At 40.2% G+C, this 27,895-nt stretch overlaps 1 protein-coding gene across 7 annotated transcripts in view; it reads left to right on the plus strand.

Moving 5' to 3' along the window:
• The window catches only part of RALYL (RALY RNA binding protein like), a 411,166-nt gene that overhangs the window by 300,863 nt on the left and 82,408 nt on the right, over positions 1–27,895 (plus strand). For all 7 annotated transcript variants that reach the window (XM_063327131.1, XM_063327132.1, XM_063327126.1 and 4 more), the window contains one exon: positions 27,728–27,803. In XM_063327131.1, coding sequence (XP_063183201.1) covers positions 27,728–27,803 — 76 coding nt within the window. The remainder of the gene's footprint in view (positions 1–27,727; positions 27,804–27,895) is intronic.

The following is a 27,895-nucleotide window of genomic DNA, read 5'->3' on the forward strand; positions in this document are numbered from 1 at the left end:
AGGGATTCATTAATTATGGAGCATAACTTCAGCAGTTTTTTCCTGATGTGCAATCAACCTGCTATTTATCATGCCCTTAATTTTATGGCATGTTAGGCTGCTACATAGTCTTAAATAGTGTGTGTCTAATTAATGCCTCCTGATTTCATCAACACACATGAGTTAGTCCTTCTGGCACCTTTCTTTCATTATCAGTGCAACGATATTGTTCAGGTGTAGTACATAAAAAGCATTATTTTTTCTCCTTGACACACAAATCATAGCCTTATCTTGTGATGTATAACTACTGGCAAGGTTCTTAAATAAGAAATGAGACTGCAGTCCCATGACAAAAGACAAACCAAGAATACATTCAGGTCACACCTGTTTCATTTCCACAGATGTATAAATTTGATATGCCACAAAGCTGGCTAATTATTTTGATCGTTGAATCTGTATAGTCAGGAGAGTATTAAACAAGAACATTGATAAGCTTGGGATGTGCCTATGTGAAAGAGTAATTAGCTTGATGCATGTTTTAATCAAAACTGAATGCATGTGGCCTTTGACAGATATTGCTTCTGCTCATGCACAGAAGAAATACGTTTCTTCAAAAATTTTAATTTTCGACTCCTTTAAGAAATGGAATTTTGGTGTTTACCATGATCCTCATAAGTGTTGCTATTATGTTTCTCGCTGAAATATAACTGTGAGTCCTCTGGGTTTAGGAATGCAAGTCTCTGTGACAGATCATAAAGCTGTCAGGGCCTTGTTATGTATGGTGAAGTAAGTCCATGAGTGTCACCAGAGCTTGCACGCTAAACTTGTCAGCATTAGCTGAAAAAGCAAATGGCTAATCCAGATGATAAACAACGCACATAAACACATCTTAATCCTTCCCTGCTTGTAAAAATGGTCATAAGTAATATTCTTAATCTTTTAAAATTAAGTATGAAATCGCTGCATCTTATTGGGGGCGTACCCTGAAATCTGTGTCCAGGGTTTAGTGCTAAACTGGTTAGCACCAAACTGGGCAGTTCAACAAACTGGCACCTCAGAGGTTAATGTAAAATAAGTTTAAGAATAATCACCGTGGATTACTAAAATATTTGATTCCAGACTTCCAAAAACTTGTATGAAAATGTAGATTATTTTTTTTAAGCAAAACACATGTTAATAGAAACAGGAAGAGGAAAGACCAGTCACATCAGGATAGGTGCTGGAGCCGAGTAAGGGAGCCCGATCTGCTCCCCATATAACCATCAGCACAACTAAGAAAAAGCGACAGGTGATAATAGTGAGCAACTCTCTTCTGAAAGGTGCAAAGGCACCCATTGCCCACCTGACGCACGCTCTAGAGATGTGTGCTGCTTACTGGGGGCTCATATCAGGGGTGCCGCCAAGAGACTACCAAGCCTCTTACAATCCACTGACACTATCATCCACTGCTGTTGTTTAACGTGGGCACCAGTGATACCTCCAGGAGCAGCCTGAGGACTATCAAGGATTGTAGAGCCCTGGGAGCAGCAGTCAGGGACTCTGGAGCCAGGTAATTTTTTCACCAATCCTCCTGGTCAAAGGCAAGGGGTTTGAAAGGGCCAGCTGAATCTGGTGAGTCAACAAACGGTTATAAGACTGGCGCCACAGCCAGGGGTTTGGCTATTTAGACAATGGGACTTGCTTTGAGAAACCAGGTCTTTATCAGAGAAGGGGAAGAGCATCTTCAGTCATAGGCTTGCCAAGCTTGTGAAGAGGGCTTTAAAATAAAGTTTGCAGCTCAGTCCATCCCACTCTACCAATCTGATGCCAGCGCCCGGAGCCTGGAGAAGGATCACAGGTCAGCAGCAGAGCACCTGGAGTGCAGCACAAAGGCATTCCAGCCACTCCAGCCAGTAAGTCAGCTTCATCAGGGGCCCAACTTAAATGCCTGTATACAAATGAAGGTAGCATTAGGAATAAACATGAGGAGTTAGAGATGCGTGCACGTGGGCTATGATCTTTCTGGCATCATGGAGACATGGAGGGATGGCTCCTATGACTAGAGTGTTGGAATGGAAGGATACAGGTTCTTTAGGAAGGACAGTCAGGGGAGATAAGGAGAGGGTGCTGCCCTTTATGTCAGTGATCAGCTCGAGTGCATGGAGCTGTACCTGGGGATGGATGAAGAGCTGACCAAGAGCTTATGGGTCAGTATTAAAGGGAGGGAAGGGACAGGTGATGTTACAGTGGGGGTCTGCCACAGGAGCACTGACTGGATGAGACCCTCTATAGACAGACAGGAGCAGCCTTTCCTTCACAAGCTTTGGTCCTCATGGGGGACTTCAACCACTCTGATATCATAGAATCATAGAATCATAGGGTTGGAAGGGACCCCTGGAGATCATCTAGTCCAACCCCACTGCCAGAGCAGGGTCACCTACAGCAGGTTGCACAGGAAGATGTCCAGGCGGGTTTTGAATGTCTCCAGAGAAGGAGACTCCACCATCTCTCTGGGCAGCCTGTTCCAGTGCTCTGCCACCCTCAAAGTAAAGAAGTTCCTCCTCATGTTTAGGTGAAACTTCCTACACTCAAGTTTGTGCCCATTACCTCTTGTCCTGTTGCCGGGCACCACTGAAAAGATCCTGGCCCCATCCTCCTGACACCCACCCTTTAAGTATTTATAAGCGTTGGTAAGATCCCCCCTCAGTCGTCTTTTTTCCAGACTGAAAAGCCCCAAATCCCTCAGCCTTTCTTCATAAGAGAGGTGTTCCAGTCCCCTAATCACCATGGTAGCCCTTTGCTGTACCCTCTCCAGCAGTTCCCTGTCCTTCTTGAACCTGGGAGTCCAGAACGGGACACGGTACTCCAGGTGGGGCCTCACCAAGGCAGAGTAGAGGGGGAGGATGACCTCCCTCGACCTGCTGGCCACACTCTTCTTGATGCACCCCAGGATGCCATTGGCCTTCTTGGCCACGAGGGCACATTGTTGGCTCATGGTCATCCTGTTGTCCACCAGGACTCCCAGGTCTCTTTCCACTGAGCTGCTCTCGAGCAGGTCCCCCAACCTGTACTGGTGCAGGGGGTTATTCCTCCCCAGGTGCAGCACCCTACACTTGCCCTTGTTGAATTTCATAAGGTTCCTCTTTGCCCAACTCTCTAGTCTGTCCAGGTCTCTCTGTGTGTCGGCACAGCCTTCCAGTGTGTCAGCCACCCCCTCCCAGCTTTGTGTCATCAGCAATGTTGCTGAGGGTGCACTCTATCCCCTCATGCAGGTCATTGATGAATATACTGAAGAGGACTGGACCCAGTACTGACCCCTGGGAAGACCACTCGTCACTGACCTCCAACTAGACTCTGTGCCCCTAATCACGACCCTCTGAGCTCTGTCTTTCAACCAATTACCTATCCACCTTACTGTCCATTCATCTAACCCATTCTTCCTAAGCTTCCCCATGAGGACGCTGTGGGAGACCGTGTCATACGCCTTGCTTAAGTCAAGGTAGACCACATCTACCGCCCTCCCCTCTTCTATCCATCCAGTCATGCCATCATAGAAGGCTATCAGATTAGTCAGACATGATTTCCCCTTGGTGAATCCATGTTGAGTACTTCTGATAGCTTTCTTTTCCTCCACATGCCTTGAGATGACACCCAGAACAAGCTGTTCCATCATCTTTCCAGGGATGGAGGTGAGGTTGACCAGCCTGTAGTTCCCTGGCTCCTCCTTCTTGCCCTATTTGAAGACTGGAGTGACATTGTCTTTCCTCCAGTCCTGAGGCACCTCGCCTGTTCTCCAGGACCTTTCAAAGATGATGGAGAGCGGCCCAGCAATGACTTCCGCCAGCTCCCTCAGCACTCTTGGGTGCATCCCATCGGGGCCCATGGACTTGTGAATATCTAATTGATCTAATTGATCCCTCACTTGATCCTCCTCAATGCAAGGGAAGTCATCTTCTTTGCCCGTTACTTCCCCCAATGCCTGGGACTCCTGAGGGCTGGGCCGAGCGGTAAAGACCAAAGCAAAGAAGGCATTCAGTAACTCCGCCGTCTCCTCATCCTCTGTCACCATGGCTCCTGTCTCATTCAACAGTGGGCCCACAACTTCTCTGGTCTTCCTTTTGCTTCCAATATGTTTGTAGAAGCCCTTCCTGTTGAGCTTGACATCCCTGGCCAGGTTTAATTCCAATACGGCTTGGCTTTCCTTGTTTCATTCCTGCACGCTCTGGCAGCATTCTTGTAATCCTCCCAAGGGGTCAGTCCCTTCTTCCACTTACTGTAGACTTCCTTCTTCCACTTGAGCTTTTTCAGAAGCTCCCTGCTCAACCACGCAGGTCTCCTGCGTCCCTTGGCCGATTTCTTTCTCTTAGGGATGCACTGATCCTGAGCTTGGAGGAAGTGGTCTTTGAATACCAACCAGCTTTCTTGAGACCCTTTGCCTTCCAGGGCCCTAGTCCACGGGATCTCTCCAAGCAGTTTCTTGAAGAGGTCAAAGTTAGCCCTCCTGAAATCCAAGGTTATAATTTTACTTCTTGATGTTTTGTGCATGGTACCCATGATCCTGAACTCTATAATTTCATGATCACTACAACCTAGGGTGTCCCCAACCTTAATGTCCTCTGTTCTTGACACCTGTTGGAGGAACAACACAGCAGGACATAAGCAATCCAGGAGGTTCCTGGAATGTGTTGATGATAACTTCCTCCTTCAAGTAATAGAGGAGACAGTGAGGAGAGGTACTATGCCTGAGCTCGTTCTCACCAATAAGGAGAGGCTAGCGGGGAACGTGAAGCCCAAGGGCAGCCTTGGCTGCAGTGACCATTAAATGGTGGAGTCCAAGATCCTTAGGGCAGCAAGGAGGGAGCACAGCAAGCTCACTACCCTGGACTTCAGGAGAGCAGACTTTGGCTTCGTCAAGGATTTAGTCAGCAGAGAACCATGGGATAACGCCCGGATAGAGTAACATGTAGCCAGGGACATCAAAGGCAACAAGAAAAGCTTCTAAAGCTATGTCAGGAAGAAATTGTTGATTCTGAGGGTGGTGAGACACTGGAACAGGTTGTTGAGGCCCCATCCCTGGAAGTGTTCAAGGCCAGGCTGGATGGGGCTTTGAGCAACGTTGTCTAGCGGGTGGGGTCCCTGCCCATGGCAGGGAGGTTGGATCAAGATGATCTTTAAGGTCCCTTCCAACTCTAACCATTTTATGATTCTGTGACAAAAATTATCCTATAAACTCTACTCAAAAGTCCACACTTACCTGATCTTATATGATCTAAAGTATCATCCTTCATGAACATAAAAAATAGCCTTTCTTTGCTTTCCGTTTCTGTGGTCTTATCAAACACTTTAATAAACCAATTTGTGAGTACTATGTGAAATCACAAATTAATTATACCTATACACTACAATGATTACTTCTTCCTACCGTCTCAGCAGTGGAGGAAAGTGGTGTATCAGTAAGAAAGGAAAATACAGTGAGTTATCATACATGTACTTGAAACTCCACAATAGCAAACTGGGAGGAGCAGCAAACAATGACAGAAGATGAGAAATACTGCAACAACAAAAAAAGGAATAAATTATAAATATTTTTATTATTCATCTATATCCAAGTGCTTAAGTATAGGAGCTATGAATAGCCAACACAACCTCATGGTGTGATAAAGTGCCATCTCCTTCCAACCCCCTACAAAAAAATCCTCAGCAACATCAATACAAAAACCTGTATTAAGTTGTCAACAAGTTATAAAGACTGGATTTTGCAGCTCTGAGCTTAGTGATCAATAATACAATGTGCTTGACCAGTGTCACTTTTTTCTAAATCTTGCCTTTTCACACTTTGACACTGCACCCAGTCCTGTCAGTCCCACTTACATCACATTCAGGCTGAGCTCTGGGCATGTTCCTCTTGACTGCATGGATGCCCCTTGTGCTATGACTTAGCACATTTACTAGCTGATCTCTTTTTGTATCCTGCAAGATAAAGCCACTGACACGCAAAAACCAAACATGACTTATGTTCTCATAAGAGAAAAGTCACAGATTATATATTGCCTTGTCATTTTCTGGCAGTAAATGAATAATTACTTACTGCAATCTAGAACATGTTACTACTGATGATAGTAAGATTTCAAAATAGTTGCATAAATATTTCCAATAATTGCATATTTTACTTTGTATATAACAATTATAACATTTAAATTGTTATCTGGACCTGGTTTATATTTTTTTTTTCAATTTTGCTTGAAAAGTCTTTATATGTTAATGAATTTTCTCATGTTTAGTACCTGCCTTTGTGTTTATTTCCCTAGCTGTGAATAGAGCAGGTTTATATCCATCTCTGATCCTATTCAATAAAAGAAAAATAAAGTTAAGAAGATGTAGGAAAACCATGTCTCTTGTCTCTCTAAAAACAGGTTAATCAGAGTGAACACTTACCTTCATCTATAACCAATCAGACTGCCAACGAAGTATGAAAATTTGGAATAAATAAGTGTTCTGACTGTTTTTACAGGGAATGATTATTTCTAAAAGATTTAAGATACAAGATCACAGAACCTAAAATAGGAGGTTTTGAGTGGAAAAGAAGGGAAGGCCTGAGCTAATCAGTTTTCACGTAATATTTAATGAAAGAGAGGACAAGTGATCTTCTATAGAGGACCGAGAATACTCAGATACACTTCAGGTACCTTAGATCAGCTGCAACATGGTGGTAATGTGACTGAGAGGATGTTAAGTGTTTCGTGTCTTTACCATACAAAGTGACGCTGTGTGAAAAGGGAATTGGAAGAAGAAAAATTAAACACGAAAGAGGGCATAGCATACACAAACTCATAGATTGTGGCCTTGACAAACCACCTGTAAAAAAGGGAAAGAGGATGTGATCCTGCTTGATAGAGGTTAGTTACTTTGGATTAGTTATGGGATCTACTGACTTTAGCAGTACCAATTTAAAAGAGATGTTCTATTAATAGTACTCATTTTATCTTGTTTTTTGATCTCTTCATCCCCGAATTCCTGCCCATAGCTATGGAATTAGGCAGTTGTGTGCATATTGCCTGAAATCGTACCTCTCAGGAAAGAAGGACTTGGACTGTCATATTGTCCTTATAAAAGGCTTTGACTAAAAAGTTCTATTCTGTAATATTTATTGCTTGCATAATAAACAATGCTCCACATTAACAGGAGCAATTAATGGCAGAGTAAAAATATCAAGTTTAAAGGATCTGAACTGTCATTTATTGCTATAGCTTTAAAGCACAAAATGGCTAGATACTCAGGTTAACCCAAAACTAGCTGTAGCGATTGCAGAAATTGTAATGTGGGCAGAACTCAGCCGTTTTACTATTTTAATACACAAAGCTCTTGCTGTTGCTACTACTAATTGCGTTGCTTTAGTTTACAAAAGGCAAACGTTGAAAGAAATTTGTTATGAATAATTTAGGCTTGTTATGTTTACATATTAAAAATATACCATGTTTTCAAAACCCTTAAGAGTCACTTAGAGTATTAGCAATCCTGTACCTTTCTTCAGTACTGCCATTTGCAAAAAATATCATAAAAGCAAATATTTGCAATTTTTTTCTTGAGCTTGTTCTAATGCATTTTTAAAACAAGAAAAAATATTAAAGAAGTAGTAAGAATTCATCATAGCTGCAAAATCATGATCATGAGGAAAAGCCAGAACCAACAAAATGTACGAAGTGCTGGCTGGAAGAAATTTGAAACCGGATGAAAATATTCTATTGATAGATTCTGCCCTCAGGAAAACTTGGTTTTGTAATTTCACTGTAACTGAAAAGGATGGCAAACAATTTGCAATATACCAGCAGTCTACCCTTAATGTTAATAACCCGAAGAAAGCCACATCACAGTTAATTTCTTAGTCAAAACCAGTTATATCTAATTTCAAATTTCTAGCATGGTAATTAATTAAAAATATTGCACTTTTATCTCTCAACACAAGTTGCTATGCTAAATGAGATATCTGCCTTCTGATCACAGAAATAACAATTGTATGGTACAGACAGGCAAAAGCTTTTGCATAGTTTGACTCCCATGCTGTTGTCAAATTGTATGACTAATGTAATGACTGTGTTATTTCTAAGCGATTTAGTAGGATTAAACAAGCCAGAAGGAGCTTCTGAGACCATCAACGCAACACTGACTAAAAGCAGAGCTCAGAGAGAAAGGAGAGCTGTGATCTATGGGACACAGGGGAGCCGCTGTCATGTCCCACCCGTGAACTGAGAACAACACTTCCCCTTCTCCCACTTGAGTTATGAAGTGATGCATAGGTCTTAATTTCCCATCCTTCCCCTTCCTCTTCCACATCTCTAATACTTCCCAATAGTGCAATGAGGTTTTCAAAGGATGAATCAAATGATCTTCCAAACCCAAAGACAGATGTATAGCAAATTCCTTGCTTCTACACTATCTCTAATTAAATTCATATCTGACCCAGAGCACAGAATCACAGAATCACAGAATGATAGGGGTTGGAAGGGACCTCTGGAGGTCATCTAGTCCAACCCCCCTGCCAGAGCAGGGTCACCTAGAACAGGTTGCACAGGAACTCATCCAGGCGGGTCCTGAATGTCTCCAGAGACGGAGACTCCACCACCTCTCTGGGCAGCCTGTTCCAGTGCTCTGCCACCCTCAAAGTAAAGAAGTTCCTCCTCATGTTTAGATGGAACTTCCTGTGTTCAAGTTTGTGCCCCAAAGCAGCCATCTGTAAACACTGGTGAAGTGGTAGACACTTTACTCACAAAATGGAGACTTTACCTGAAATGGACTTCCCATGCAAACTGTCAGCACACCCCAGAAAAACCTCTGTCCTCAGAACTTCAGTGTAACTCCAGAGAGGGAGAATATTTCTTCAGAAAAAGCATCTGAGCATATCCTTTTGGAGATCTGATAGACGATTTTGTCTCCTGCACAGGGTGTGTTTATCATACGTGGCTATGTTCAAACAGGAAAAAATGCATTACCCTCGAAGCACATGGCCCATGATAAACACCTTGTATGGGGATTCTGATGATAAATACTGGCAGCACATATCTGTTACAAAGGGGATATCTTCCTGAGCCCCAGCTAGCAATCAGCTTAGTTCTGATACAGAGGGATTAATATATTCACAGGATTTTCTACCAGCCAGTGTAACTAGAAATGACATAAACTGGATAATAAATCAGCCCCAAAACATGGAGAGATACATATATATATAAATCTCTCTCTATATATATATATATCTTCATTCATTTAAAGGTGTATAGAAGAAAAAGAACATTTCTCATCTTATTTTATCATAGAATCATAGAATGGTTTGGGTTGGAAGGGACCTTAAAGATCATCTTGTTCCACCCTCCCTGCTATGGGCAGGGACACCTCCCACTAGATAAGGCTGCTCAAAGCCTCATCCAACCTGGCCTTGAACACTTCCAGTGATGGGGCATCTACAATTTTTTGTGGGCAACCTGTTCCTGTGTCTCACCACCCTCAGAGTCAAGAATTTCTTCCAAATATCTAATCTAAATCTCCCCTCTTTCAGTTTGAAACCATTACCCCTCGTCCTATTGCTACGCTCCCTGATAAAGAGTCCCTCCCCATCTTCCCTGTAGGCCCACTTTGAATACCGGAAGGCTGCTAAAGGTCTCCCTGGAGCCTTTTCTTCTCCAGGCTGAACAACCCCAGCTCTCTTAGCCTGTCTTCATAGGAGAGATGCTCCAGCACTCTTATCATCTTTGTGTCCTTCCTCTGGGCGCACTCCAACAGATCCATATCCTTCTTATGATGGAGTGTCCAGAGCTGGATGTAGCACTCCGTGTCAGGTCTCATGAGAGCAGAGCAGAAGGGGAGAATCACCTCCCTCGACCTGCTGGCCACACTACTTTTGATCCACCCCAGGATGCAGTTGGCTTTGTGGGCTACAGGCACACATTGCTGGCTCATGTTGAGGTTCTCATCCACCAACACCCCCAAGTCCTTCTCCTCAGGGCTGCTCTCAATCCATTCTCTACTCAGCCTGTATCTGTGCTTGGGATTGCCCCGACCCACATGCAGGACCTTGCATTTGACCTTATTGAACTTCATAAGGTTTGCATGGGCCCACCTCTCAAGCCTGTCAAGGTTCCTCTGGACAGCATCCCTCCCCTCCAGCATGTGGACTGCTCCACACACCTTGGTGTTGTCGGAAAGCTTGCTGAGAGCACACACAATCCCACCATCCATGTCAACAACAAAGATATTAAACAGCACCTGTCCCAGTACTGACCCCTGAGGAATGCCACTTGTCAATGATCTCCACTTGGACATCGAACTGTGGACCGCAGCTCTTTGAGTGAGACCATCCAGCCAATTCCTTATCCACTGAGTAATCCATCCATCAAATCCATGTCTCTCCAATTTAGAGACAAGGATGGCTGTCAACTGCCTTGCAGAAGTCCACGCAGATGATGTCATTTGCTCTTAACTTATCCACGAACGCTGTAAGGCCATCGTAGAAGGCCACCAAATCTGTCAGGCATGATTTGCCTTTAACGAATCCATGTTGGCTGCCACCAATCACATCCTTATTTTCCATGTGCCTCAGCGTAGCCATATTTATTATCTTGTGCATACAGTAGGGTGGATGAGTTTGCACTGAAACTGTCTCTGTTTCTTCCCACCACCATCACAGCTTATAGATCTTTTCACCAGTATGGTGTGTATTTTTCCTCTTTCTTGGTAGTTAAAATAATAATATTCTTGATTCAGTCAGCTTTACAACCCTACACACAGCCATCCTTTAGTTGATAACTCTTTCTTTAACCAGAAGTGTTAACACAAGAATAAATGCCGAAACTTGAATAAACCAAGCAACAGCAAAACTCTCTTAGCTAAAATTCAATTTCATAGGTATAAGCATTTTAGATATTAGGAATAAATGAAGAACAAGTTCTCTCCTTTTGAACTAATTCTGTTTCTAGTATAACTAAATGACTTGCTCCAGTGCCCATGCTTCCTATGCCAAATAGGTTTTCCCTTCATCTTTTACAGTTTAATATCTGTGATTTCTCAAATGCCCACCTAAAATTTGGGATTTCTGTTACTTTCAGTGTGCCATTTGGTGTCCTTTCCTTTGATCACCATGCTAACAATTATTATCTAAGGTTACAGGCAAAGTAAAGGTATGTTCAGGACAGATTTTAGAGACCAGTGGTGTTAAGATGAGGAAAATTACTGCCAATAACAGACTGCTCATTATTAGAAGGGAAAGAGTAAGCCAGTATTCCCTACTTTGCCTTTTTAATCTGCTGTTCACAAAGGCCTTCTGTTTATTATGTTGTTTCTAATTTCTTTCAAAATGTTAGGAAGACTTGTATATATGTCACAGGTTAAGAGTCTCGATATCCAAATAAAGACCAGCATTCACCTGCAGTGAGCTTTTCTTCAGTACCTTCTCAGAAGAAATATAACAAACTCTTACTTAGGGTCCTAGTTAAAATGGCAGTGTGCACAAAGTGTTGTTTCAAGAAATTATATCTACATAAGAAATTTAAAGAAACTGTGTAAAAAGATAGAGTCCTCATGGTTATTTATTGAACTGTTAATCCCAATTGCCATTTTCTTTCCAATGTGTTTACAGATTTGACTTTTTTTCTGAAATTTTTTCTCACTTACAGTTGGACTTGATCTTACAGGTCTTTTCCAACTGAAATGATTCTATGATTCTATAATGCAAAAAGAATTCAAGTAGAAGCAAAAGAATTCAAAAGCAGCCCTCTGTCTCCCTTACTGTGGGAGAATCTAAATCCAAAAGCACAAAATAAGTTAATACAGTTGAATGCTTGGATATGTTTGTAGGAATAAAGCCTTATGACACCTTTCACGCACAGAGAACTGAAGGGAAGAGCCATGAGGTTTAGAAATAGACAGTAGGAGCAGCTCCACCAATGTCCTTCTTACTCCCAGTGCGGACTGGAAGTTGAGCTAAGACAGCACCCTTGGCTAGTCGGCTTTCTTCCCTACCCAAAGTTTGGATTATCCAGGTCCCATATGGTAGCACAGGCCCACTGCAGCTGCATCCCAGGGACAAAAGCCACCTTGAATTATTAACAAACCTATGTTGACTGTTTCTGTGCTATCACATAGTGATGGGCACGGTGATCAATTTTATTTGTAATATTTAAATTTTTGCCCATTATTTTTCCAATTTCATAAAGACCCACAAAGGAGACAGTGAAGGAAAAGACAGAATGGTGGCTTGGTTTTGGGGGATTTTTTGGTTGTTTTTTTAATGGCTCAGCAATTTGTCTTTTGAAGTAATTAGTTTAAAGATGTGCATACTTAGCAAATTAAAGTATAGATCTTAGGTTTTGATTGCTCAGTAGGTGAAACCATTGGGGCAAATAGAAACCGTGTCACTGCCAGAAGTATTTTTAATTTTGGCAAAGTTACAGCGTAGTTGTGGAGCAATAACTCTGATGCTATAGCTTAAAACAGCTTACCTTTTCATATGTTGGTTTTGGATTGTAACACAGGTATGGCCATTTCAGTAAAAGGAAGCTGCGGCTGTTACTGATCTGTGAGAAAAATGCTGGCTTTACTACTGAACCATGTCATGCAGTGGCAACGTCAGTAAGTCAATATTTCAGTTAGCATTGGGGAAACGTGTACGAAACGTTCCTAGCTTTATGGACACACCAACACTTCCCCAGTGTATCATCCCCTGCTGTGACGTGGCGTGATACTGCTGGATGCAGCAGTCGCCACGGTGGCGTGTGTCAGCCGGGGGGGACGGGTGGATGCTCCTGGATGGAGCTGCCGGAGATCCATGTGGTTCAAGTGCTTGCATGCCAAAATGGATGTGCGGTATGAAAGGTGGAGTCCCGTGCATACCAAGAAGACACCATTTATTTCAAGGTGGCACAATAAACATGAAAGCTCATGTCGCAATACAACCTTGCTTATTATGACTGCCTCAGATACAGCTATTTCCAGGGCAGCCTGTCAAACGTGTTCAGTCTTCACAGTATGGATTGCCTGTAAAAAAGTTCAGCTTTTATGTAGCTCCCTAAGAGAAAAGACCAATTTTTCAGAAATGATTGGCGTACAATGAGTCCTGTTCCTTGGAATAAAAAAGGAAATGAAGGGTGCTGACTTTTGCAGGTATGTGCTGCAGAAAGAAGGGGAGAAACAGCTGAATTTTGAAAGTAAATAAAAGATGAACTCTCTTCAAAATACAGCTGGTTCTATGGTTCTGATATGTTTTGTTGTTTGGTTTGTATTGTTTTTTTTTAATACCGGCACATAAATTGATACATAGATTAATGACTGAAAGAATTATTTCCAAAATTCAGTCTTTTGGCTATGCTACCCACTGGTTGGCAGTGCTATGTCTTCCCCATTGTGTGTTTGACAGAAGTGTGGATCTTTAGCTTCCTACCTCTGTGCACAGTACAGGGATTTAACACTGCAAGTTTCTTGTACAATTTTCATTGCTGGATAAAATAGTAGCCACTGAAAAATTTATCGAGTAAGTAAACATAAATATACCGAGTAAACAGTAGTATAAAAGATTTTATTTTTCTAAAAAACCCACTGAACATTTAACTTAGATTAAAATTTTAAAATTGGTGCCAAGGTATATTTTCTGGAACACATGAACGTAATTTGGATTTGACTTTTGGGTATATTCCTTCCATTGCTGGGATGCCAGTAACTGAACTATAGAAGCAACTATATGAGCAAAAGAACTGTGATTCACTCTCTCCCAACATCATTCTATATCAGAATAGATGTTCATACTTAACTTTTAGTAGAACCAGGGAAAGTTCCCATACTATTCTGCAGATATCGCACTCTGTAAAACTACAAAATTTTGCTAAATACACATTCAAAATTTAAAATATTAATATTTAAGATATATTGGCACATGAAGTATATTTACATCTCTAACATGGTAGCTTTTCCAGTGCTTTATGGTTCTTGTACAGTGATTATTTTTTTTACTTTTTCTCTCAGTTTAAAAAGAGTTAAGTAAAATTGAATTCGGCTAAAGATGTGATAGCTAGAACTTTTCCTAGATTAAAAAAACTTGGAACCTCACAATCTGTGTATGGGGGAGGCTTTTCTTATGCAAATGTTTCAATAGTTAGTTCTCTTGATAATACATGAAAAATACATCCGGTTATTTGGATTACAGATTACATGCATGCACCATAAAACTTCATCATACTCCTCTGTGAAAATCAAGTCCTCAGTTTTGTTCTTAGAGTCCTAGGGGATGTCCATGCCATGCTAGATGATTTCTGCATCCCCACTGCTGTAATACGCTGTCACTTATGCTGGAAATTTTTTCACAGGCAACCCACAGGCTCGTATGTGAGCTGCCTGTGAAGCAATCAGAGGTACGGAGAAAGGCAGAACTAAAGAAGGACGTACCCGCTTTATGAGCATTGTGAATCCTGAGTGGAATATTTCTATTCTTAATGGGCTGGTCTTAATTCACTTGCACTCCTGTTCCCCGTCTACTACGCAACATGTTGTATTCCTCTCTGACAGCTGAAGTCTATGTCAATGACAGTGCTAATCCCCCCTGTGCCTGCCCTCGCTCGCTGTTCTGCCACAGCAGCAATACCATTTCAGTTTTGGCTGGCATCCTAGTAGAAAAGAAATGTGCTGTGCACCATCCATCATGACTGTCCTTGTCAGCACATGTCGCCGAGGGTAGCGTAATCTGAAGAACTTGTTGAACCCAAAACTGAGCCACTCTTACCTGCAAGTGGATTTTGTTTTCCTTTGGGGATGGTCCTGTGTACTCAACTGTATTACCCACCTTCCCAAAACTGTAAGATGTATCAGAGAAACAAAACACACAATTTTTAATCTAGAGAGTAGAACCAGACATTAATTATCCTATGTAATAACTTGTGGCCATACTTATTTTGCACATTTTAGATATAGGGATTTATAGACTTTCAACAGCTGAGCAGGATTTAGGGAGCTGTGATCTCATAAGTGCAATAGGTTTGAGCACTATTTTCTTTTAGGAGAGGTGTCAAATATTAAAATAATTATTTGAATGTAAGTAAAACAAAGGTTGACCATTCTGTGTTACTTGCTGCAAACAGAACAGTTAGAACAGCCTCTATTTCCAGAGAAACCTAAATGAATAACTGTGCAGAAAGAAAACATCAATCCACTCCAAATAGTGATGCATTCCTCCCACATCAGAACTTGGGAATATCTTGAAGTGAGCACTGAATTTCTGGTGCGTAGCTGATGTTTGATCTTGGCTGGCATCCACTTATATGAGCTGAAGCTGAGAAGCATTTCTGTGTTCTGGTTCATGATTTTTTCTATTAATCTCATCCTTTAGAACTCTTTAAAGTGGGGAAGAAAAAAAAAAAAAAAAAGACTTCTGGAGGATAACACCGAAATAAAGAACACAATGTGAACACAAAACCTGGTAATTGTCATTATGGTGGTGACTCAGTATCCTAGTGAATGGCATAAAATGAAGTATTTGCTTCATTTACTACAATTTATTACAATTATTGCTTCCCAATATTATTTTCGTTTCTTTGTGGAACACTGTATAAAAGGAAAATGAGCTGGGAATGGGGGTAGCTGCTTCCAGTCACAGAATCACAGAATGGCAGGGTTGGAAGGGACCTCTGGAGATCATCTAGTCCAACCCTCCAACAGCGCAGTCCTACATGCACGATATTGACTGGACAGTACAGGCAACGCAATACCATGTGCTCAAGGACACAGACCATTCTCTGTATAACACTTTTTCCATAAATACAGCTGCAAATTTCACACAATCAGCTGGAATTCCCCATTGTCATTTTTGGAACACCTCCATTACATGCTGAGGCATCCTGAACCCCTGGCAGGCTTTGTTGCTGGATGTACTTTTTCCTTTTCCCTAAAATAAGGCAAGTGAAGTTGACAGTGACCATGTGAATGAGTAAGCAGCAAGTGTAAAAGGCCACAATATTCTTCCTTCTTATTGGAGTTTACTAGATTCCGCTTCAGTAAGTTAAAATAAAAAAGACAAGTCTTCTGATTATTATACAATGTATGATTGAAGAGTGAAAAGTAACATCACTGACCCAAATCTGATTTTATCACAGACTTAAAATGAAGGTTATACTAACACTGAGCACTTTTGAAACTCTCATCCAAAGCTGTCTCCTTTCTTACAGGAGCATTGCTTTTCCATTCTGGCCTAATTGCTTGGAACATAGGTACAAATACTTTTAACTACGAAATGATAAATGCTTATAAGATTGCTAAGTATCAGGCATTATGGGAAATAATTGTAAGGTTGAGCTTACAGCAGAGGGAAGGTATGCACAGCTCACTATAGAGTATTGCACCAAGGTATATTGCACCAAGCCAGCATAAATATTTTTAGGATTTAGTTTCAAACTGTCTTTGCTTTCAAGCAAAAACTATGTCATGATGTTAACAGTGGTGTCTGATAAGGAGCTGAACATTAGGAAACGAAAGATTAGGAGACAATGTGCTGAAGCAATATAGTATTGAATCACATCCATTTTTTATTCAGCGGGATCATTCAGCCCAATGTTTTTCTCTGGCCATTTTTGTTTGTTACAATGCAAGATTTAGGGATCTTTTACACTTAAAACTAATTAAAATAACAATGCTAAGTCTTTAAAAAGTCTGCCTGCATCTTTCCTTGTACTCCCTTCCTCATTTTAAATGACAGGCATGAGATTAGTGGTTTATGCAGTATGTCCAGGAGATTAATGTTTCCAGGTGAGCTTAGAGATCTGTTTCATTTGATCAGACACTGGAATTCCTCCTTGCCCTAGCGGGAAAAAAAAATAAAGAATGTAACAGTTCTAAAAGCTGCAAGTACTGAGGTTTAAGATAGGTCTACAGCACCAGTCTTCCTTGAGCAATAATGATAGATAACAATTTCAGATATGACATTTCTGAGACTAAGGAATGTTCTGTTTGCTATATTAAAGCAATTGACTCCAGCGTCCACTTCAACAGCAATAATTTAACTCCAGATTCAGGAATTCAATATCCTTCAGTGTTCCTCTGCAACCTTCTATTTTCAGAAACTGTGTGATAAAAATGAATTGCATAACTTAAGAAAAATTGTTCCAGTTGAAAATACATGCTTCTCATGTGAATATTTTCACACACAAGAATACACGCACAAATATATGAGGGAAAAGGAAAGTGCAGGAACTTTGGGTAGTGGTTAGCAACCTGGGTGAATATTTTAATCTTGGGGGGGTGGGGGTGGCAGTTCCGTTTGTTTTAACTTCATGACCAAGTAGCAGAAGAAACACTACTGCTTCCAATGATACTTGACACAAAAATAAGGATTGTGGACTGCTTACGGGAAGCTGATATAAGCCCAAAAAGCCTTCAAGGAAGAGAATGTCCAATGGGCATTTATTGTCTTGTCTAGCTCTATATATTTCTTATGCCAACTGCAGTAGAGATTAGTTTCCGAAGCCTTTTTACAAATACTTGTGCTGTATGTTTATGTGTGGTTTGTCCAAAGTAATCACATTCTGAAGAAATAAATTGGAAATCTCATAGTCTCAGATTTCTGGGAAGAAGAATTAACTCAGAGTGGACGAGTTCTTGGTTCCTATGGTGTCTGAGACAAAATGACGTATTTTCTTTGTGGGTAACAGAGATCTATTGTTTGTATGGCAAAGATTATGTAAAAAGAAAATGTTACTGGGAAGCATAGAAGAATGTGGATCGAGTTAACGTAAGAGGGTGGTGAATGACCAATTTTGAGAGCTTCATTAGCACTGTTTATTAATATGCATGGTAATTTATACTTCTACTTTTTAAAAATTAAACTGGAATATGTCTTCTGGTCTTCTTGGTAGTACCTTTGATATTTAGTAACCTTTTACAATGTTTCCTGTTATTGATTCAAGATATATGCAAATTAATGCCATTAATAATATGTAGTACACCTTAAAACACTTGCAAGAGAACCTCTGAAGCAGCATATAAAGTATATCTGCATGCAAGACCAAATGTAAATCTACAGAAGTAAACAGCAAAAGTCCAATAAACCACAGAGAAAAGGATGATGTTTTTTGCTTAGAGAAAGGGTTTCAGACATGTCTTCTATGATTTTGGTTATTACTGATGGGTAAAATGAATAGTGGTTGAAAAAGGGTTTGAGGGGATGAAGGGTCGGGGGATTACAAGGCCAAAACAGAATTCACTTCTTGTTGAGAAACCCAGTCTACTGTTAAAAAAATACACCAATGTGATATATTAGTAAGAATACCAGAGTGATTGGACATTTATGTAGCTAGCAGAACTATTTGAAGTTGTAGTGATGTCCAGTTCCAGTTAGTAGCAGTTAGGTACTAAAAAAATCAGTATTGGAGGAAAGATAAAACATCATGCTTTAGGACTTAAAGTAATCCTAAACTACTTAGTATTTTAGGAGGAGAATCATGCTGAGATGGTAAGAGAACGAAGGGAAAATAATCTTGTTTCTAACTAGTTTGAGGTTCTTGCATTTTCTTCCAAAGCATCTGGGGCAGCTGGAGGCAGAAAAGTACACTATAAGAACTATTAGTCTGACAAGATATTGCATTTTCTCTATTCCTATCAATTATTTTTATATTTTCCTTGCAGAAATGCCAAAGTGATCTGAATAAAATAACACTGCATATCATTCATTTTGAAGCTTGTCAGTATTTCCAATTATTGGATGCCCTGCTTTTGCAATAGGCTTCTACGCCGTTGTAGTTTGGTTGTCAAACTGAATCCACTGTGGAACTTCATACACTGGCAATGAAAGACAGTACATGGCTAGAACCTAAGCCTTGCTAATACAAAAATACAGGATTTGGCATGTCATTTGTTTGTAAATCACCTCCACAATAACGTTTCCCCGTGTGCCAAATTTCAGTGGAATTATCTCCACTTCTACTGCCATTTTATTCAACCCAACCCTGATCTGTTAATAAAAATGGTAAATTTTGGGTTAGAGGGTGTCACAGGGCATTTTCCTTTATTTTACTGCTGTATTGCTTACTTTACAATACTAAACCTGTGACAGCGTTAGTGGGGATATATTTAAAGTTTTCACATGAAAACATATGAGCTAGTTCTGTGGCTGTCCATCATATGTTTTACAATGGTTGTGTTACAAAGACAAAACTTTTCAGAACTCTAATGTGATATACTGGATATAATGAAAAAAACTTTTACCATTATGATGATGAGACACTGGACCTGGCTGCCTAGAGAAGTTGTGGATGCTCCATCATTGGAAATGTTCACAGTCAGGTTGGATGGGGCTTCAAGCAACCTGATCTAGTGAAAGATGTCCCTGCCCATGGCAGGGGGTTTGGACTACATGGTGTTTAAAAGTCCCTTCCAACCCAAACTATTCTATGATTCTACGAGTCCATAATTTGGGACACAAATTTTCATAAAGTTGGCACTGAAAAAATTACTGTATCTCAAGGGAAATGCTACAAGACTTGTGCTATGAAATTCCAAAGTGTATTTGGAGCTTGAAAAAAACATCCTCTATAGATGCCCTAATCCAGGTAAACCTGGAACATGAAGATCATGGGCAGAAAGAGGGTATATAGAAAGGAGAATTGAACAGTTGGAAGTAGTTGAGAGTAGTTGTTTTGGGCAAGGGTCTTGTCGAAGTGAGGTGGGCCAAGAAGAAAGCTTAGGTCATTGCAAAAAGAACAGTGAGGAAGAGAGGAAGGATTTCAGGACAAAGAATGAGGATAAAATATGGCATGTTTTGGAGAATAGTGGTGGAAAGTGGTGGAAGTACAGTGGGGCTGCAGGGGTCCATTGTTGTCTCCCCTGCCAGCCTCCTGTGATCTGTGGACATCATTTTTCAAGACTCAGTGAAATCCACTGCTTGATTCCTCCCTGATCCATTGTCAGCCTGGATGAAAGCCTCTAGCCTGTGGGAATAACCTCAAGGTCAGACCTGCCTTTAAAGGTTTTGACAGCAAAGTTCAGGCTATCAAAAATGTACCTACCTCTCAGTAATGACTGTCATGCCAACAAACCCCAGGAGCAGAAACAGGTACAGTAGCCAACCTTTCAGGGACAAACACTTTGCCCTCCTACCTAACAGTGACTTGAAGGTGACCATCCACATCCTCTGCCCCACACCATCCCTTGCTGCCTCTGCCCTGTGCCCCTGGGGCTTCTGGACCCTCCTGCCCAAACCAGGACAGTCCCCAGGGCTGCTGTGATGTGCAGAATGAGGTGTGCACTGGAAAGCATTTCTGTGGAAGCCATTCTGCTTCTGCCACCCAGAAAGCCTTAGGAACATTTGCTTTTCAAAATTATGAGGAAATGCACTTCAAATGTAAGCAAATTTTGTTGGAATGTTCAAGAAATATGGTTAACAAATGCAGACAACAGAATATTGGTAAATTTTGGCAAAATATTATGATGGTTATTTTAGGAGAAATATTTTTTGTTTGTGTTTGCATTATTAAAGTTGACCATCTGCAGGAATAATAGTGAGAAAGACAAAGGGACTGGGGCTATGGGGATAGTGAACTCTTTTGTACACTGCAGATTTCAATTGTCATGAAAAAACTATTGCTTGGAGCATGAAGCTAACATTGGTAAGAGAGTTGGATAAAAGGCTGTGGGGCAGAGAAAGTAGCCAAGTATTAGAAGAGAGGGGAAAAAAAAATGTATTTTGAGGAAGAGTTGAAAATTACTGAGGTTCAGGGCATGTTCCCTAGAATAAATCATATTGAAATCTGAAAGAGGTAGATGAGATCTTTCATACTGTATCCCCACTACACTGTTTAATGTTGTTGCTTGAGGCTAATTGCAACGCTGAGAAACTCAGACATCTAGTCAACATTAAGCTTTGTCTGAGTCTCATGGTAATAGCTATCTTTTATTACCAAAGAAAAGCAGCAGAGAGTTTGTTAGCTGCTGCCCTGTAATGACTGTGCTTGATCTAAAAGAAGACGGGTGCTCTATTTTCTTTTTTTAAACAGCACCTTTATTGTGATCAAGAGAAGGCAAAGAAAGAAAGGTGCTCCTTGCACACCTCACTGTCTGAAAAAATCTGTAACTCAAGGACCAGTTCTATTTCCCATTAATAGCAGCAATGAGAAAGTACAGTGCAAGCAGGGATTGGGATCATATGAGAGTCCCTGCTTGAATTATTATTTTCTTTTTGCCTGGCTAAACTTACATTAAAACAGTTGTTTTCTTTATCTGAAGGTAGCAGAAAGTACCTGAGGTACTTCCTCAAACCAGGACAGTTTCCTGTATTCTTGTGGCAATGTCAATCTTCTCCATGTTCAGAATCAACCGGTCCATGCGTTAAAATAAATGTACTTGTCAGGTAGAAAACTTTTTCTCTGGGTGGGAAACAGAGCAGTTGAAAACTTGATTAATTTAAAAGGATCTTCTTACAGGAAGACAACACTTGGCTGCATTTATAGTTTGGCTCTGGTGGGTGAAGCGCTCGCGTGACACCCGGTTCACAGCTGCCATAGCACAAACTGAACTAGGGGTTTCCACAGTTAACGCCCAAACTCCCGCAGCTCTTACAGCTGGTCTGCAGATATGTGGCTGTGGCCACATAGTCCTGTGTAGCTGAGTCTGAATCTTTTGCACCTGAAAAGCAGTAGTGTGGATTTTTCCCACAGAGGAACCCACAAGTTCAGTGCTGAGGGGGAGGAGTGGGGAGGATTGCCACCAATAGGGCATCCTTCCCATAGGAAGCACTTCACAAGACCTGCCCTTTTCTCCATAGTGCCCCTTCCCCTGTGTCCCAATACTCCAGCCTTGCCCCAGAGTGATCTGTAGGGATTTAAGTGCCAGCAGAGATGCAGTTCGGGAGGTCTCAGCCACAGCCTCTGCAATCTCATCAGAATCCATGGGCAGTCTTCAAAAGGCCACAAAAATGGCGTTCTCCCCCACCCTGGGCAGCATGGGCAGGCCATGGACCAGTGCACAACCAAAGGGGCCATAAATTGTCTGCCCAGTGACTGTGATATTACTTGGGGCAGGAGGTGCAGGGATGGCAGCAAGCAGACAAAACCCAAGGCAGGCCAATGCTCCATGTCAGCTGTGAAGGACATCGGCATCCATTTGGCAACTAAGGGAGAGACTGCTGTCTCCAGGACCCTGAAGGAATGGTTTGTGATGGGTGTGCAGACAGGACAGGATTTCCCCTTTTAGCTGTCGCCTGTCCTCACACCAACCCAGTTCCCTGGGGAACAAAAAGAGACTTTCCAGCAAGACAACGCCTGACACTTCTGTTACTGAATGGTGTTAAGAATGATAGCTTATATAATCCTATAGCCTCATTTCATTTTAGCAGTATTTAATGAAAGAAGAGATGGTTGAACAAAGCAGTTTCATATACTATTCAACAAGCGGCTCTTTCTGTATGAAGCATTAACAATAGCTGTCATCTTTGTACAAAAAAAAGGCTTCCAATTACTTCTATGCTAAGAGAAAATCCAAATGCAGCTGAGAGGCCCACAAGCAAATTATTTTTGATACCATTACGGAAAACGAAAATGTGTGACCCACACCTTCATTTAATTTTTTACTAGCCTTGAAAGTTAATTTGAGTTTGTGTTCAATTTTCTGAGAAGTTTCTTCTTTACAGCTGTGGAATTTGGGCACAGAATTGAACAGAACTGAAAACTGTCCTTTCCTCTCCAATATTTTTCACATTTCGGTGCTAGAGATGGGGAAAAGGGAGGAGATGATATCTAATTAATGTAATGTATAAAGAGAAAAGGAAGTCTGTGATGTAAAAAATGTCATATGACTTCATTAAAATTCCTTTAGTACGCGGCAGGGAGATTTATAGGACTGGTAGATGGAAGTGTATAAAAGAAAGATAGAGTAACATTAGCTTTGCTGGTGTTCATTTCTGTTATAAATCCCATGACTAGAGGCTTTCTCTAAATTGCATCTACCTCTTGGATTTCCTCTTCTGTCCCATATACTTTGGGTTATCTGGAAAAGGAGAAAATGCAACCTGATTTCCCTATATCCATATCTCTGTCTGGATTCAAATTATACATTCATTATGTGAATTCTTTCTCTGTACATTAATTTTTATTACCTTTTATTCCATTAAAGGTTAGTCTAAAGCAGAGTTGGTCTGGAAGTACAAAATAACACCCTTTTTCATCCAGAATTTGAAGTCAAGCAACTGTGATATTTTTTCAAAGAATGTCTCAGTTTCTGCAAAGATCATCTGATCAAAAATATCTTACAGAATTAGCTGTTGAGCTACAGAAGCCCTTAGAGTTTCCTTAGCTCCAAGTCTTGGTTCCCAGCCTTTCTGATATGGACCCCACACTCAGAGGTCACATTAGTAATTATTATAGGAACTTGGAATCCTTCTCTTCCACTGGGTCTTAGCCTGCAAAGCAGAGTGACCACAATTAAAATGCTAATTTGCAGTGATCCCCAGCTCACCCTATGTCTAGAAATTGCATGGGAGAACACGTGTTAACTAGAGCTAAAAGTCATGCCAGGAACCACTCTAACATTTTAATACAAGAGACAACTGAGTACTAGTGCCTGGGAAGGGCACTATTTAGTTTCATAGTATAGATGTAGCCTGAGACATAGGTCCTGGATTTGCAGCAGAAAGCCTCCAAGTCTCAGTTTTCATGGGTTTAGCCAGTGCCTGTTGAAGCTTCTAGTTTATGGCATTTGTTTTTGTGAACCAAAATGGTTGACTGGTTTTGGGTTTGTGGCGATTTTTTTTCAATAAAACTTTTTAAAGGATCTGAAGGGCAGGTACACTGAGAAGCACTGAAATACTTCTAGGGTATGAATACACTTCAGGTATCATTGCTTGCACTTACAAAGATTGTTTAAAGGCAACTGTTGTCTTCAGGACCAGATTCTTACGTGGCTTTGGCAGAGAATGTATGAGCAAAACCTCAAAGCTAGCTGAGGTTGGTATGTTCATGCACCAGGGTCTCCTTGGTCATTACTATACAGCCTATACAAAATCATAGAATGGTTCGGGTTGAAAGGGACCTTAAAGATCATCTAGTTCCAACCCCCCAGCTGTGGGGAGGTTGGGACAGGAGGTAGTCGGGCGGTGGTAGGAAACCATAGTAGGAGAAAGGTAGATCATACTGTGTTGAGTTAATCTTTCAGACAAATTTGTGTTGCCACTGAATACAATCACTACTGTCTCTAAATCGTTTGTGTATTTTTTTAGGGCATTTTTTTTCTCACTAATTGCTACGCAGTTTTCAGTATAATTAGAAATAAAATACCATGTTTGAAATTAGATATATTCTACTGATGACACACAACCTTGAATGAAATCTAGATCTCATACCTTAACTAACCTCTGCTGCGCTAAAAAAATAGATTTCTTTTAATAAAGAAAGTAATCTCACCTGACTCTGAAAGCACGAAACGCAGGCTGCTGCTTTAAAATGTGCTGTTGCCTGCACAGTCCAATTCCTATTCATAGTGATTCCTTAATATTTTGAATTTCAGTGTTGAATTTATCTTAATGTTGATGTCTAACTGAACAATTATATGATCAGAAAAAAATACTGTGAGAGTTCCTGGACTGCTCCATTCCCACATAGAAGCAATGTGAATGTCTGTGTCCTTTTTCAAGTTGTCTGGTTCATATTCATGTACAAGCGCAGTAGCTAATTTTACAAAATAAGGAGTGATACCTCTTTGCATTCCTTGGGGTGGAATCATGAGCGCAGGTAAATCTCTGTGTTGCAGCCAACAAATTTATTTGACACACAGTTTATGACCCAGTAGATGTAAATGTCTGCCATGAAACTAATGATGGATGAAGCAAGAGAACAAGTTATCTCACAAGATTTCCAGTTGGACTAGAAATAATCTATCCTGTGAAATGTTGACAAGTTCACTTCTAATCTTAGAAAATTGAGGTTGGAGTAGATAGTGCTGAAAAATAATGGGGTGAAAATCTGTTCTAACTTTTCAAACCATTTCCTACATCCATTCTTAACTTACTACAAGGTGCCTAGGGAGTCGCAGAGCTATTCAATCACTTTCATATTAACAGAAAAGCCCCACGTGCACAGCTTTTCTATGAACTATTTCCTGTGTTAAAGAGAAATTCTGGCTATTACTGTCTGTATAGCATAGTTCACTGTTTCCAGCTAGTACCTTTAGAGATTTATTGAAGTGCGAGGAACTCTTAAGTGATTCTGAACAGCTTTACAGCTGTGTTTTCTTACAGCGTTACCTTTCTCACAGTATTTGATTAAAATAAAGGGAACACAAAACAAACAGCTCTTAGTCTTCTACACTACTCATCTTTGTTAAAAGTGTCTGTTGTAGAGCTGCAAATGTAGGTCTACAAGAATAATCATCAGGATAGTATTGATCTGTCCCAGAAGGGTGTGAGAAAGTTTTTGAAGTCCTTTGATGTTCATATGCCTAAGAATAGTGACGTGGGATGTAGCTCTGACAGGGAAGCAGATGAGAGACATGAAAAATATGAGAAGATGAATCCCACAGCCTCAGGTATTTTCCAAGAACAGTTATAATTCTACTTTCTTTTCCTAAAATCTGACCTAGTTGTAGTAGGAGATGGTGAAAGTCAATACAGTCAATGACCTTAAAGCTGGCATATTAAAATAGAGTGGAAAGGTCTAATTATCATAAAGGTCACAGAATAAAAATTTGGTTCTAATTCTGTTGTTTCCAGGAGTCAATGCAAGCACAGCACAGCTACCAAAATTCCTCAGTGACTTTCAGAAATGCTTGATGTTTACTTTGTTGGGTCAATATTAGTAGAATTTGTATTTCTTTAAGAAAGAGAATCGTAGTTGAATTTTTAATAACCAGGGAAGAGGAGGATTAATATATATTTAATAAAGCACTTGCTTAAAATTAAGGGCAGGAAAGCATTTCAAGGAGGTATGAAAGCTGTCTCCAATATTCATCCAAATTCAGAGAGATAAGTAAAACAAGAAATTTAATGTTTTATAGAAAACTATGATTTAACAGTAATACAGCTCCTACAAAAGGAACTACAAACAGATTTAATTCCAAAATGCTTTATATGGAGAAAAAATTACCAAAAATTATATTTTATATTAAGCAGTTCTACACAAAGACTTTTCATTTCAGGACTTTCATAATTTTAAATAAATGTTATTCTAACTAAAAAAAAAAATTTAAATGAAAAATATGTTTAAGATTCTTTGAAATGTTTGAAGCATGAGATTTCCAATGGTAAAATCTTTTCTGTGAAAAAATCTGAGGGACACACATTTTCAATGTATCTGATTGTTAAAAAAAGTCAGATGGATTATTTTTTCCACTTTTTGTGAAAGAAAAGTATCCAGTCTTTTACTGGTATCTCAGGCTTTTAGTGCAGCTTTTGAGGTCAAGAATAGCTTGAATAAAAATGTCTGGGCTTCTAGCATCACTGCGCTGGGCTCTTTTCCCTCCAGCACACTCAATTTCAAGTTAAACAGACTTTACCAAGAACATGTGCTTCCTTGAAAGTCTTGTTCACCAGGTGATTCCACGGTAGATGGGATACGTTGTTCTGTCGCAGCAATTTTACACTGAAATAACTCTGATTATTTTTTTGAATTTGTATGTTGTATATTATTTTGTATATATGTATATTGTATGTTATTTTGTATATTAGTGAGGCTGAGAAGAGGTTTAGCTCTCCTGAGTGACAGCTAACTCAGGGAAGCTGAGGAGAGGCGGCATCGCTCAGATGGCAGGCAATTTGTTTCCTAATCAGAAGTTTTACTTTATCCGTGTGCTTTGTTCTAACACATGTTGACTTCGCAACATCCAGTCAGGGGGAGTGTGTCTTTTTACTCTAGGTCTGTGTTTACATAGACAGCTTCCTAAGCTCAAGCAGGGTATTCTCCATAGAAAGGTCTGTGTTTCTTTTTCCTGTGTAACTGTTACAAGCAATCAAAATGGTGGACATGTATTTCCTGGTATGTCTTTGAATATCATTCAAAAGAAGAGAATAATTTGAGAACCAGCATGACTAATGTCTATATAAGCTTCACGTATTTTTAAAAGTCAAGGATAAATACACAGGCATAATGTAAGTGAACTTTTAAAAAGGTTGTTCAAGATTTCTAGTGCTGTTGAGATTTATAAGTAGCTGCCTAAGACAAAGTATGTGCAAAACCAGGTTTTCCCTTTTTCCATACAATTTTTAAAGCCAGTGTGTTTTTATGCTTGGAACCAAAAAAAAATAAATATATATATATATATATATATATATATATATATTTAAGGCAGGAAATAGATACTCTCATTTGCTTTTGAAAACTCTCTTTTTGAGTGGATAGTGAAGTGGAAGTTAAATATCATTGTACGTTTTTCTAGATCCTAAATGGGAACTCTTCAGAACAATTATAGCCCTCCACAACAGACGTTGACTTGTGATCATAGTTTCTCTCTACATCTAAGTTACCATTCAAGTCTCCTTCTGTAACAGAAATACATTATTGGTTTCAGCTTCATGAGTGGAAACTCATCGATGTTTAAAATTGTCAGTTACCAGTTATTGACATTTTGCTGAAATCCTCATGCGTTATAGTAAGAATTTTTAGGAAAGTTTTATAGCATCAATTCAGAAGTGGTAAAAACTAGACAGGTGGTTTAGGTATGCTGTCCATTTCACTGTCTATTACTCATTTTCAGTGACTTGAAAGTGCCTTTGTAAACTGCCTCTAACTTCCAGACCTTTCTCTTATTAATATCAAATATTTGCTTTCAGATATCAACATGGCAGGAGAACCAAAACCATACAGACCAAAACCTGGCAACAAGCGGCCACTTTCAGCACTTTACAGGTAAGCAAGGTTTCATCTCAACTTACTACAATTCAATTTTTATTAGAAAAATTATGGTAATCTGGAATGTATCTACCAATGCCACTGTGTAG

The sequence above is a fragment of the Chroicocephalus ridibundus genome, chromosome 2 (genome assembly GCF_963924245.1).
Source record: "Chroicocephalus ridibundus chromosome 2, bChrRid1.1, whole genome shotgun sequence".
In the NCBI taxonomy this organism is placed as follows: domain Eukaryota; kingdom Metazoa; phylum Chordata; class Aves; order Charadriiformes; family Laridae; genus Chroicocephalus; species Chroicocephalus ridibundus.